General features: G+C 39.8%; 1 protein-coding gene across 4 annotated transcripts in view; it reads left to right on the forward strand.

Annotated features, from left to right (window-relative positions):
* akap7 (A-kinase anchoring protein 7) overlaps nucleotides 1-15000 on the forward strand; it is a 43991-nt gene that overhangs the window by 10716 nt on the left and 18275 nt on the right. For 3 of the 4 annotated variants that reach the window (XM_081377973.1, XM_081377974.1, XM_081377975.1), the window contains exons 5-7: nucleotides 322-482; nucleotides 2820-2932; nucleotides 5031-5178. In XM_081377973.1, coding sequence (XP_081234099.1) covers nucleotides 322-482; nucleotides 2820-2932; nucleotides 5031-5178 — 422 coding nt within the window. Of the gene's footprint in view, nucleotides 1-321; nucleotides 483-2819; nucleotides 2933-5030; nucleotides 5179-14715 lie in introns of all 4 variants that reach the window. The other variant, XM_081377976.1, reaches the window with a different exon arrangement.

Raw genomic sequence — 15000 nt, forward strand, 5'->3', positions numbered from 1 at the left:
TGGTTATTTTCCATTCTCTCATCCTTTTTCAGAACTATTTTTTCATGCTTGTCATTTTCATTACATCATACTTAGACATGAATCAAGGGAAAATTCTCCAACAACCCGGCCTGACCCTGGCCTGACCCCAGTTAACATAACCCAGAGCATCAGCTGCTCCGTGAAGAGTCGTCCAAACCACAGACATGTTATTGTGTTTGAAGGCCACATGTGAGATCTGTCAGAGCGACATGCGCATTCATCCCAGACCACAGCAGTGATTATGACATGCCTTCTCTGTTTATTGTGTGTGTGTGTGTGTGTGTGTGTGTGTGTGTGCAGTGCCGCGTCCACACTCTCAGCGCTGGAGTCTCCTCTGAACACACTGCTGGCGGGACACAGGCTGATCCTGCCCTTCTGTGGAGTCGGACACTTTAAACAGGAAGTGGCGTTTGTCCAGATCGCAGAAGGAGAGCATCTGAACACACTCGCGCTCATCGCAGGTACATCTCTCTTCCTCACTCCTCATCCTCTGCTCTCCTTCACAAATAAACACACACCATTCGTTCAGTAGTTTAAAAGCTGTGCTTTATTATTTCACTGATAAATGCGCTCAATCAGTGTTTCAACGGCAGAAAGACAGTTGTAAACAATGTCACATTGGTTGACCGTTAACTCATAGTCAGCTAGAGCGCTCTCGCCACCAAGTGGACAGTGGTGAGAACTACAGTTACAAGGTGCAGTACATCACTCTCACTGTAATCTGTCAAAATGACGGACAGCTTTCAGATTTTTCCCTGTATATGTAATGTAGTTTAAAGGGAATTTTTTACCCAGAAATGATCATTCTATCATCATTTACCTTCCTTAATGTTCCTTAAACATGACTTGCGTTCTTCTGCGAAACATAAGAGAAGATATTTTGAGAGACTCGACACTCATTGTTTTTGTCCATACAGTGGGAGTCAGTAGAGTCCAAAACTGTCTTTTGTGCAGAATGAGCTTTGATTGATAGATTATTCAGATATTCCAGATATTGCTTCCTCACGTCACAATGTAAAATATTAGCATAACGCCGCTCAAAGACACATGCAAAGAGAGAAGGTGTTTCAGTGAATTATAATGCGGTCGTCGTGGCGTGGCGTTCCGATGTTGGTTACGAACGATTATGGAAGGGCTCAAACGTGTGAAACTGTCGTGTAAACACGTACGTGTTTCGTTTATGGTAGGCCAAAAGGGCGTTTACACGACAGTTTCACACGTTTTGGCCATTTTGGCCTTCCATAAATGATCTGCTTGATCATCCACATTTACAATCCGACTCGGGTTCGAACTGATACGGTGAAACCAACGACTGAAGCTTACGATTATGGTAAGGGATGTAACGTTTCAGACCAAGCTTGAGGTGTTTGGCCAATCACAGCACACTGGGTCAGCTGGCCAATCAGAGCACTCTGAGCTCTTCAGAAGGCGGGGCTTTGTGGAAATCAGTGCGGAATAGAGGAGCTGAAATAGACCGATGTCGAGCCGACGTCACAGTTACGTCACGGCGCTAGCTGGAGGCGGCCAACACAAACCAGCACAGATTCGGCTACATAATAAGGAGCTTAAATGATTATTATTGTTATTAAATGTCATCTTGTTGTGTTGTTGGGTGCAAGAATCGACGGAGTACAGCCTTCAATTTTACATTTTATCGCATAATGTTTTCTAAATTATTGTGATTATTTGTGAATCATCTATGATTGTATACATTGTTTTGATTGATTGTGATTAGACTTTTTGAAGAACCTGGTAAGAAAGGGTAATCAAATACATAGTTAAAAAATGAGTATGCTGTATCTGGAATTTTTATTTCTAGAAAATATTCACATCATTAAAATTGCACTGTAAGTCACTCTTTACATTGTCGTCTTCGGTCTGGCCGTGACGCTGGCTCTGCAGAACTGCGGATCGTAGGATACCACACAAGTCCATTTAGTACAGTTATAGGCATCTAAAGATGTATATGCCCTCAGTTTCTCTTTACCCTCGGTTTCTCTATCGGGTCGGTGTAGAGCAGGCCACTCAACCGGAGGAAGCGTTAACGCTAATCCTGTCAGATCGTCCATTGACTGAGCGTGTACGGGTCTGCCAATCTGGGTCCGTTAAAATTAACTTTTGCAAATAACAATCGCGGTCCTGGACAGTGAGTGACCTTGCACATTAAGATAAAATCGGATTTTCTCCAGTCATTGTCAAAAAACAAGCTAACAAAACTTGCACACTAGCGTTAGTGAAGCGTGAGGGATCGTTCTGCCTCCACCTAAGCTCCGCCCACAAAAAACGTCACCATGTTTACCAACTGAAAAGGGGTCTATAATGTACTGATTGGCATTAAAGCATGTTAACCTATTCTATTACACCCAATAAAGAAAAGAATGAGAGTGTAAATCTACATCTGGTGTGTGGATGTGTTTGATGGTCCCTTCAGTCGAACATAATCATCCATTGTACCAAAATAAACCCAGAGTTGAGGCCAGATTTGAGGTTTTACTGCTTCCAGTATTGGCGTAATCAGATTGATATGTAAAAAAGCCTCTAATATTCGCTGATGGTGTATATGAGCACAGTATTCCGGATCCCTGCAGGAAGTGGAGTGAGAACACGCTCAAGGTTTCGATGCACAAGGCACTGAGAGCTCAGGCTGCTAATGTCCTCTCGCTCTTTCTCGCCCTCTCTGTATTGATTGTGTCTTGTCTTACATTGAGGACGGTGAGACCTCGGGAGGCTGCAAATAGACTATCCCAGGATGCATCTGTGTCTCTGAGGCTGTGTGTGTGTTGTTTCTCTCCACCCAGAGAGTGTGAGGAAGGCGTTTGAGGAGAGAGGCATCGTGTCTGGAGATGACAAAGCCTTCAAACCTCATCTGACGTTTCTCAAACTCTCACGAGCTCCCAAACTACGCAAGCAGGTAAGAAGCGCTTGCGCGTGTGTGTGTGTGTGTGTGTGTGTGTGTGTGTGTGTGTGTGTGTGTGTGTGTGTGTGTGTGTGTGTGTGTGTGTGTGTGTGTGTGTGCAGAATACATTTACTGTAACACAGCATTGAGTCAATGACAACAGTGATCAGTAGATAATTGTAATTTATTTTTGGAAATCATGATTAATTATTCATCTGTGCAGTCGCAGTTATGTAAGTGTGTGTATAATTCATGCAAAAAAATAAATAAATCAGCTTTTATTAGTGAAAACGCGTCTGACGTGCCCATTTTGAAAGCTATTAATTATACAGAACCGTTCAAAAGTTTGGGGTCAATAAGACTTTAATTTACTTTTATAGAAATTAATAGTTTTTGGCTATGGACGCAATTAATTGACGGTAATACATTTATAATGCTGTTCTTTTGAACTTTCTATTCATCAAATTCATTAAATGTATCAATAAAATGTTTTCTTGTTTTCATAATAATCATAAATGTTTCTTGAGCATCAAATCATCATATTATTCATGATTTCTGCAGGATCATGTGACACTGAAGACTGGAGTAATGATGCTGAACATTCAGCTTTGATCACAGGAATAAATTACACTTTACTGTATATTCACATAGAGAACAGCTGATTTAAAGTGCCTCTGTTGTCTCTGTTCATGCAGTGTGTAATACAGCTGTGTGTGAATGTAAAAGGTCTGCAAAGGTCAGATTGCGTTTACATGCACGCTCTAAGGCTGATTATGCTTAATAACTGACATAACAAATGAAATACTCTGAGTCAGATACGCAGATGATTATGTTTTGATGTCACACGGGGCATGGCCTGATTTATTAATAAAGTTATGTAAACGCGGTTGTCAGGTTACTGGTTTACATCTACATTTAATCATTTAGCAGATGCTTTTAACCAAAGCGACTTACAAATGAGGAGAGCAAGAGAAGCAATTAAAGGGTCACTCTCGCCAAAATTGAACCTAGGCTCTTTTTGTTAATCTACCCGAGTCAGACTTTCGAGGAAAAGCATAATTAGAATGAAAACGCCACTTTTAAGATTGACTGTATTTTCATTTTTGGTCAAAATGCCTTGTGAATGGGAGATAGCACTACAGTGATAGCATCAAAATGGCTATTTCTAAAACACTAAGAAGGCTCGACACAACATGAAACTGTGCTGAAGTGTCACCAGCGGCTCTACACATGAACTCCAGCACTGAGAACAGGGTTTGTGTACACAGAGTTTACTAAAAAGATACAAGTATAACGAGGTTGGGTTCCTTCAACTGTCCATCCTATTAAAAATGGCTAGACTATATAAGATCATTGTAAAAAAGAGCATTGTATTTCGCCAGATTTTATAGTGTAAAACATATTCAAGCGTGAATGAGAACCGTTTTGAGGGGTGCACAAAAAAACAAACAAACAAATATTCGATTGTCAAATTTTCAAATCGAATACCAACCCACCGAACGAATATTCGAATATTCGGGTCCAGCCCTAATAATTTTCTAAAATTTTTGACATTTGTGTCGATGGCGAGGAAAGAGTTAGTGTTTTTGACCTTGGATGCATGTAAACCTATTGTAGGAGAAAACAAAACAAGAGCATAATAGTGCTGAAATAATGTTTAACAAGTTTTGATTAAAGAAATGCAGCCTTGTTTCAAAAACATGAAAAAGCCTAAAGTGCTGTAGTCTGATGGTGTGGTGAGGATGAAGCGGGGGCGAGACTGACGCCAGATCTCCTGTTCCGCTCATCACTCACACACAATCAGATCAAACACACATTACACCGCTTTAACTCGAGTGCTTCCACTCCCAGAGCTCATGAAGACTCTCTCCACATCCGCTGAGCGGTGTGTGTAGTGTGTACGTGACAGACGGACTGATGCTTCTTCTCCATGTGGAGGACACAGATAGGGAGGTGTGTGTGTGTGTGTGTGTGTGTAATCTTCCCACAGCTCAGGCTTCCTCTCGAGGTTATCGGCCCCGACAGACACTTCCAGCCCCACTGGACTGTCTCTTGTGTGTGTCCTTCTGCTTGCTCTGGACTCACTGTGTGACGTGTGTGTGTGTCTTCGCAGGGCGTTAAGAAGCTGGATCCGGCTCTGTTCTCCGACTTCGAGAGCCGTGTGTTCGGAGACGAGTGTGTGTGTAGAGTGGACCTGTGCTCCATGCTCAAGAAAAAGACCTCAGATGGATACTACCACCGCGAGAAGAGCGTCACGTTCAGTGAGTAAACCTGCTCTGGAGGAAAGTGTGTGTGTGTGTGTGTGTGTGTGTGTGATGAAGATGCGGCTGTGCATCAGTCTGGTGTGAAGCAGTGCTTCTGGACTGGATGGGTCTTTGACATCATCATCCTCATCATCATCTTCTGGCTTGTGATTTGGGCTCAGGTTTGCAGGTCATCTCCAAACTCTAGATCTTTAATTCCAGGCTGGCACTGTGTGATGGGTTCAGATAATATTATAAACCACAGTACTCAAACCTGCTGTGTGTTGTTAGTAGCAGAGGTCGACCGATAGTGGATTTTACCGAGACCGATATTTAAGTTTGACCGTACCGATAACCGATATTTTTTCAAATTTATACTGGGATTAAAAACAAACATAACACTCCAAGTAAAACAGTGCTGAACTGAAATGTGCTGAATGAAATAAATATATAAATTATGAATATATTAAAACGAGAAGTTGAATGAACTCAGAAAATAATTTAAACATTAATATATTACAGGTCAAATATGTGTTTCTTTAAAGGCACAATATGTATTTTTTTTTGCTTTAAAAATATAAAAAATCACTATATCTATGTTATATATTTTTTAAAGTTGTGTATTTACATTATCCCGACAGTTCCAATTAACTTCTAAATCCAGAGAAATTAATATTTTAATTCGAAGACACGGACCGTGTCTTTATTTCCGTTTTGTCGCAGTCAATGGCGTCATATCCGCGTTGTCCCTGGTTTCCGCTCGTGCTGCCATGGTAACCAGAGCTATGAGCAGAGCCCTCTGATTAACCAAAGCGACAGACGCAGACAACTGTGGAGTTCGCAATGTTGTTTCGTTCAAACATTATGGACCATGGCAAGCAGACTTTGGATAAAAAAGGATAACTAAAACGAGAATCAATATCAGCGCGGTGTTTTCGAGATGCCGAGAGCTCCCATAGACAGTTTATAAACGAGAGCTCCACGTCCGAGACTTCCACCGCTCCTACATGTACTTTATTAAACAGGTGAGCACATTTACATAAAACTAACCAATGTTATATAGTTCAACAATGATAAAATGTCAGAATATGATCTGTATGTTATTCTCATGTTGATGTAGCTTACTGCTAGTCTCATACAGATGAACAACAAACTAACACATAAATTTCAACACATTGAAATGCAGTTTAGTGTGCTAGTGTAATGTTAGACCAAGTGAAACAGCGCTGCGTTACCTCACAAGTTTAATTTGTCTAATAAACTGACCTGTGGGTAGTAATTCTGCACTCGCGTGTAACGTTAGTTCGGTTGAATGAAATGTCCATATTCCTTTTATATCCGCGGGAGTTCGCGTCGCGTTTGGAGCTGATAGCTGTCTCTTAGCAATCCCGAACTGCTTCATATCACAGTCATGATAAAAGCATCGATGTATTCAGTCATCCATAAACATTATTAGATCGGCCGGCTTGACGTTGATGACAAGAACCATAATTCTTAGCATGTGTTGCGTCATCAAACTACGCCTTTGTTATTGTAAGACGTTAGCGACCCCTAGTGGACAAAAAAATTCCATAATGTACGTTTAAGAGTCGTGCTGAAAGATGGCCATATTTAAATATCTCAAAAGCCCAGAGCATTAAAATTACATAAACGTAGACCTATAGTACATGTACAGTCTCTCTTTATTTGCTTCTATTTTAGAACACTTGATGATTATCTAATCAAAATAACAATATGTATTGTAGTGATAAAAAAGGAACTGAAATCGAATGCGTTTCTGATTTGTCTCTGTTTCTGTCGACTGCATGAACATATCAGTGTCGAGAAAGCAATCACGCCACTAGCTTTAAATATTAAACTTCGCCGGCTAATGAATGTATGAAAGTGACCAGCTGGATATAAACTAATGCAAATAGATGGTAACAATTGCGACATAAAACATTTGGGTCAGGTCTATTTCTATAAACGCTTGAGGTAGCCACTACTAATGTTAGAAATTAACAAATGAATTACTTTATAATGACATGGCAATATGTACTTTAGTGTTCTGTATTCACACCGTTTCGCTGTCTTTGTTTTAAATGTCGGCTCTCTCCGTGTAGCGCGCAGCCTTACGTGTTAACGTTAACAACTCAGCCAGTGATAGTTGTTATTCCGCCTCTAGAGGGCGCTCTCGCTCTGTGTAATGCCAGCGCACTCTTCTCAGCCGATCCAGCAACGGACGCAACCCGGAAAAAATATCAGTGTGGATTTTTGCAGATAACGATAGTTCCACCAATCAACTATCGGTACCGATATATCGGCAAAACCGATGACCTCTATATGTAAATGAACAGTGTTTCCTCTTTCTGTGTGTTACCTGGACCGAGTGATTCACGTTGATTTGTCAGTAAAAGCCTCATGTTTGTATTCCCGCTTACGGACTGTCGGATCAGCAGAGGGTTATTAACAGAACAGTTCATGGAAGGTTAGGGTTAATATAACTATATCATACTTCATCCACTCTTTGAACAGCATTATGGTAAAACTGGATCACTATGGCAACATCTTTCTCACCTGAACGCGACAGTTTTGCTTCAGGGGGAACTGGCAGATTTCTTTCAGTTTTCCCCTTCGTTTGGTCTAAAACACTGTGTTTGCGCTCATCCAGGATGAAATGTTGACTGCAAGCATGAAGGAGTATCATATTTCCCTTCTCTTTATTCTCTCTGTATTTAAGATTCTTTGCACCCTTTAGTCGCTGTCTACAGCGCTCTGGATCCTACTCGCTGTGAAGGGTTTCAGTGTCCGTCAGCTGGTCATGGGCGTGATGTCCCACAGACGACAGCAGGGGTCAGTGTTGATCCTCTAGTTCATCTGAAGCTGGTTCTCCTCAAGCACTCATTATCTCTGACAGAAGCCTGGCGTGATGAGCATGGAGTGTGTGCCAGATATCAGTCACTACAGTCGAACTGTGATCGTGTTGTGTTCGCATCAGTCTTGAATGAATCCCATAGTTAGTAACTGCTGTGGTTACCGTGGTATACTGTGTCAGTTTTATCCTATAGTCAGTGGTCTTTATTGTCTTTCAGTCAAACGGCTAAAAACACAAAGTGACACTGTGATTTTGTTCTGGTGAGTTAATGTGAGGAATAATAACTTTCCTACATTTATTTCCGATGGTTTATTTTCCACTGAGGTCGAAGTCTTCAGGAAACGCACACGTTTGTTCTCTATAGTAGATATGAATTGCTTATGTCACTCACATCTATGTCTACATAGGCTCAGTCAGACTGAACGACTCGATCAGATTGAGCTCATTATAAAGGGTGGTGTAGAGCTGAGGTAATCTGATAAACGGGTTAAAACGAAGCATGGAAAGCTTGAATTCGACGGCCTTCCCAATAAGATTCGGTAATGTCTTGCGCACTTGTTTATTTATGTTTAATGTCTTACGAACTGGTTCGTGGATGAGACTGAAAATTTACTAAATAAATCTTTAAAAAAAAGTTCTTACTGACATATACTGTATGTCAGTTTTCTTTTTATTTATGTCATCAAAGGACAGTTACGCTCATGGTTGCTCCACTTTCTCTAGTTCACATGTAAACAATTACAATTCTTATTTTTTATGAGTATTGCAGTGTTTATTATAAATGTTTTCTCCGTGCACATCATTATTGTGTTTAATTCATGTGTCTCGTTATCTTGAATCAGAATAAGTTCCTCTTGCAGCATCTCTTCTCTTCTCTGATGACGAGGGCGGGGCAACCTGTCAATCACACGAGATCCACCAATAGCAAACCACAACCATCCAATCACTTCCCCACAGACACAATCAAGCCCCGCCCACATTTGTTCTAGTTCCTGAAGCGTTTCACTCGGATATACACGACACAATAGGGAAGAAAAGACTAGCGCATGATTTATTTACTAGTTCCTAATAAAACTCCAGGCCAACCGTCCATTTTATTTACTCGCCACAGTCAGCCGTCTGTGTGTGTGTGTTAATGGAGACGGTTTCTATACGGTTTCCGAGTTACGATCGATAGTCTCTCTGTGAGAGTCTCCTGCTGCTCTGATCAATGCGCTCGGTCTAATTTTAGCCCTCAGGTGTCTTTCTAATGCCCAGAATACTGACACACATTAGTCGCTCGATCGCCTCAGCAAGCGTGTGCGTTTGGATGCAGAAGCCACAGCAGATCTGCACTGGAGACTGAGAGCGGACATGTTCTTGCTCTTTTAGAGAATAGACTATAGATTACTTCAGAAATTCTGAAATTATGACACCTGCTCATTAATAACACATGACCACCATACTTAACGTTACATATCAACATCTGTTCAGTAACTTGATGTGGGCGTGGTCAGTTGCTCATTTCACATGCGAAGAGGTCAGCCAATCATAAGAGGGCATTTACTTTAATTGTTAGGGTCATGCGGTGGTGATGGTCATGTAAAGCTAAAGATGAGGCTTTGATTATTAATATAGACAGACGAGCAGCCCATATGATGTGTAAAGTCATCAGAAGCTCATTATTCCGAGGTAATGTTCCTGTCGTGAGATGATCATCTGGACTGGCACACGCTAATGAGGCTAATGAATTAGATGAACGTATTAGTCGTTTCCTACAGCTACACACTGATGAAGTATTTCCAGGGGAGATATTTATAGAAAGCAACACATTCTCCTAACATACAATGGAAAACAAAATGGTGTACTTGGCCTATTTATTTTGAAACCATTTCCACTCAGAATTTGCTTGTAAGTTTCACAAATAATTATAAAGAAATGGCAAGTAACATTAATTAAACGTGAAGTTTTGAAGTAGAAAGACTGAAATAGTTTTTTTCATGTAAAGTATACTCCAGTTATTAAGCACACAGTTTATTTACATGTAATTTGCAGTCATTTACTAGGCTTTGTCAAAATGTTAATTGCTGCGGTCTATTTAAAAAATAAATATTCTGTATGGTATGAGTGTGTGTAGTATGAATGTAATCCGGATTTACCACGTTCACCATGTAGTCATTATCATGTGACCAGTGTCAGTTGAGTTGCTTCACTGTCATTCATCATAAATAATAATAAGTAAAGTGTCCATCAGATGCACACTTCAGAATCTCACCAGAAGTAGTAGGTCATCCAGAGACTTTCACCTACTCTTTAATGAGAACTGTGAATCGTCACACACTGTTTTTCACTTACTATATAGTAGGGAAGTGTGTGATTGCAGCCTGACTCACTCATAAAGACTTCACTTGTGCCATTACTGGATGAATCAACGTTTTTGAACGAATCTCTTGTGTGAACGATTCAATGACTCACTGCTAAAGGTGCATTACTGGATGAATCAGTGTTTTTGAACAAATCTCTTGAATGAATGATTCGATGACTCGCTCATAAAGACTTCACTTGTTTCATTACTGGATGATTCAGTGTTTTTGAACGAATCTCTTGTGTGAACGATTCAATGACTCACTCATAAAGACTTCACTTGTTTCATTACTGGATGATTCAGTGTTTTTGAACGAATCTCTTGTGTGAACGATTCAATGACTCACTGCTAAAGGTGCATTACTGGATGAATCAGTGTTTTTGAACAAATCTCTTGAATGAATGATTCGATGCCTCGCTCATAAAGACTTCACTTGTTTCATTACTGGATGATTCAGTGTTTTTGAACACATTTCTTGAATTAATGATTCGATGACTCGCTCATAAAGACTTCACTTGTTTCATTACTGAATAAATCAGTGTATTTGACATTGTATTCGAACAAATCTCTTGAATGAATGATTCAATGACTTACTCATAAAGACTTGTTTCATTACTGGATGAATCAGCATTTTTGAACAAATGTCTTGAATGAATAATTCAATGACAAACACATTTTTAACAGTCTTGTCTTGATGTTACTGATACAATCTTTATTTGAAGCGTCACATTACTTTCTAAAGGTGATTTCCTCTAATCTGATCACTACTGTAGACATCAGTGTTTATATCTGAACTATAAGCTTTTATCCAGCGCTTCTGTGATAATCTGACAGAAATAATGAGACTGATGTTGAAAGACTGTTAGTGAAGCGGTTTCATATCTACACATGACGACTGCTCTCTCTGATCAGATCTGAGTGTTCGCTGTGATCGCACTCGTCTAAGGTTTAATAGACATAGAGCCGAATCACTATCATTTGGAAAAAAGATTGCGTGAGTGTTTGAATCGAGATCGCCATCTTTTAACGATTAATCATTCAACTCTAGTTTCTAGCTTCAAAAATCATTTTTTACAGTGTGTCCACTCCGATCCGTTCACAGATCTGGTGTTTTGTTGCATAGGACACAACTGTATTGTGCGGTACATCACAACACACAACCACATACAATCCCCTCGCTCAAACAGTAGATCATGCCGCTAGCAACACAAGGTCATGGGTTCGATTCCCTGCAGGAACTAATCAAATCTGCGTCATGAATGCAAGATAAAAGCGTCTGCCAAATGCATGAATGTAAATGTAATATTTGAATGCCCAATTTGCCCATCATTGGCAACAGAATGATGTAGATGTTCTGATATACCAGCATGCTCTGCCTTGATCCCCTGCTCAAGATTCCTAAAATCTACAATTTAATACATTTAGTTTTAGTAAATTGTCCTGTTGTAACAGCTGGTGACCGTATATTATTGTAACAGTTGCATCATAAATGTTTTATCTTCTTTGAGATTGAATCCAGTCATGCTGTCACTGCTACACACACACACACACACATTAATATATGACGGTGTCTGACCACAGCTCATCTAGGATAAGCTCGGCTCTCTAATCCCTGGATGACATGCGTTCCCAAGAACCAGTCAAGTCATCTTCATTTATCAATATAGATGTTTCACAGCAGCTTTACAGAGATATTAGGAGATTACAGTAACAGAGATTGTTTTAGCTTTACAGCAGATCTAGAATAAAGTTATTGTCCAGATAAAGTTAGTTTTGATTGATTCACTTCTGTTGCAACGATCATTAGTTATTAACTAACACACACCGTTCTCACAGAAAACCCTTAAAGGAAATCCGTCATCATAATGCTTCTCTTGTGCGTTTCTGTTTAAGTGTGCCGTTCAGTTCACACGCTGATGATCAAGTTACAACATGCAAATAATTGTATCCCTGTTAGCTTTGGTTAATGATGTCCAGATGTGGTAAGTGTCACTTGTGCATCATCTGTTTGATGAAAGCATTGGAAGGCAGGCGTTTGCCTCTCGTATTGATCAGCGTGTGTTAAAGCACGGATCGGAGAGAGAGATGCACGTGTGTGTTTACAGGAACGCTTCAGGATTCAGAGGCATGAGGTCTTCATCAGAACAGCTGTGAGGAATTAGCAATCACTGTTTCAACATGTAGTGATGATAATAGGGATGATTGATGGTGCGTTACTTGTAATAATGAAAGAGACCTTTGGTTTTCATGCAGCGGTGTGAATATCCAGGGTTAGTGACTCTGTGTCGATATGTGTGATTGTGAAGTAATAATGTCAAGAGTGCTGATCAGTTTGGTCTTTGTGAAGCTGATTGTTGGGCTTTGAGTGGTGTGGTAATGAAGTCCTGATGGACAGATATAGTGAATATAGTGCGGTTTACAGGGTTCGTACAGTACATGGTGCGTTAAGTGCTCGAAGTGCTTGAATTTGACTTTTTTACATTGAAGTCTTCCTGGAAAACCCTTGAAAACAGCCATATTTATGAAAAGGTACTTGAAAAGTGTATGAATTATTGAAAGACAATATATGCGAGACATCTTTTCCCACAAAATCAACGCTGCAGCCCGTCCAATATACATATAGAGCCGTTTCTCATGGCTGTGAGCTTGATATTGCTCAAATAAATATCCAAGTATATGATGCAGTTTTCATTCTTCAGGTCAATCATTTATTCATGAGAGAAAAAAAATCATTTTTGAATAAGGAAAGCGATATCTTTGTCATAGTATCCTTTTAATGTTTAAAGTTACCACAGTCATTGCATCTGCTGCACTTTATGTGAGCCATTTTGTTTTATTAGTTTATTTTTATTTATCTATTTACCCATTTTTTTAGTAGTTGAAAGATAATAAAGATATTGTTTGATAGGTGAGAGCTCTGATTGTGTTCCTTGAAAACCAAAAAAGCAGTGCTTGAAAAGTTCTTGAAAGACCTGGAATTACATCAGACAGTGTGTGAACGAACCCGGTGTTCAGGAATGGAGTGATGAGATACTGTGGCGTTGAGTGATGGGATTTCACAACACAGCAGCTTTACGGATCGGATTAACGTTGTGATGTGTGTCATTACTGAGATAGGAAATTACTGAACAGACATCCTGAAGCTCTCTGTTGGTTAAGCAGGAAAGAGCATTCCCTGTTGGTTTGGAGAACGTTCCCCTAACATTCCCAGAACGTTCTTATTTGGTTCCTCAACAAAAGCCAATTGGAAACCATATAGAAACGTTAGGGGAACGTTCTTGCTGGGAAGACATTTTTGTTTTTATTGTTTTTTTTTTACCCTAGATTTCTGTCTTAAATCCCCATCAACAATATGTTATCCTTCATGCTGTTCCGATTAGTGTAAAACAAATTCAATGCGCATGTGCGACCCTCTGCGTACAAATACGCAGCTTTAGTCAAACCAGGGCTCGACATTAACCTTGTCATCTACTTTCCCTTCAGACAAGTAAATCAGTCATTCACTTGTCTGGAAAAAAAAATTATTATTCTCATCAGTGTTTTACCAGCTTTGAAATATTTAAATCTACATAGATTTACCCAGAGAGCATTTTTTTTATTTAAAATTCTTAAAACTTGATCAATAAAATTATACTTATACTTTATTATACTTTTAAACATGAAACTAAACCGCCAGTAGGAGGCGGCAAGTGACCGTCTTAATGAGTGAGTCATTCATTCAAACGATTCATTCAAACGACTGATTCATTAAGGAATGAGGCAGCTGTTTATGAATGGGTCATTGAATCTTTGACTCAATCGATTCGTTCAAAACACTGAATCATTCGGTAATGAAACACGGATGAGTGTGGCTGTGAGATGCGCGATGGTTCTGCTGAACTATTTTCACTGCTGAAACTGAACAAAAACAGTCAATATTGGGTCCAAAATATGAGCGGCTTAATTTGAACTGTTTATTGAACTGCTGTATGAAATATATGTCACATTTTCAGTCGTGATGGTTTTCAGGAAAACAACTCTTGAGGTTGCTTAACATTATCATGTTATTATGAGTTTTTTGTGTGCTGCGAATAACGCAACCTTGTATCGTCAGTACATTATACATTATATATTATTATGTCCACTATCAATTGCCTCTTACACTAAGTGTATTAAATCAGAGTAATTCTCGCGTATAGTACTGATTCCCTAGTTATTTTCTGTTATTGGCATTAATCAGGCTACTCAGGCCGGCAAGTGCCGTTCTCTTTCACTCGCCCCTTCACTAAATACACTTGTCCCAGACAGACGGATGTTGAATTGCCTTGCTGTGGAAATGTGACTGATTAAAATATCTCTCTTTCTGTGTATATTTCAGCTCCACTAGAGCAACAGTCCAGCAAACAGACATGATCATTATTATTCTGCACAGTTATTTCATTCCCGGCCTCTTCAGTGCCGATACGTGTGTGAGGACAAAAGGCTAAAGCTAAGCTGAAGACGCCACACAGAATCTCCTGAGTGAATTAATCCGTGACTGAGAGTGTTTTCTGAACTCAGTAAACCAGTGTGCAGCAAATGTGTTGCTGTAAAAAATCATTTGATTGTTAAATGTTCATTTTCAAAACCGAATTATTTGATCTGTCGCCCCTCTTCTGAACTT

The sequence above is a fragment of the Scardinius erythrophthalmus genome, assembly GCF_964197995.2.
Source record: "Scardinius erythrophthalmus genome assembly, chromosome: 11".
In the NCBI taxonomy this organism is placed as follows: domain Eukaryota; kingdom Metazoa; phylum Chordata; class Actinopteri; order Cypriniformes; family Leuciscidae; genus Scardinius; species Scardinius erythrophthalmus.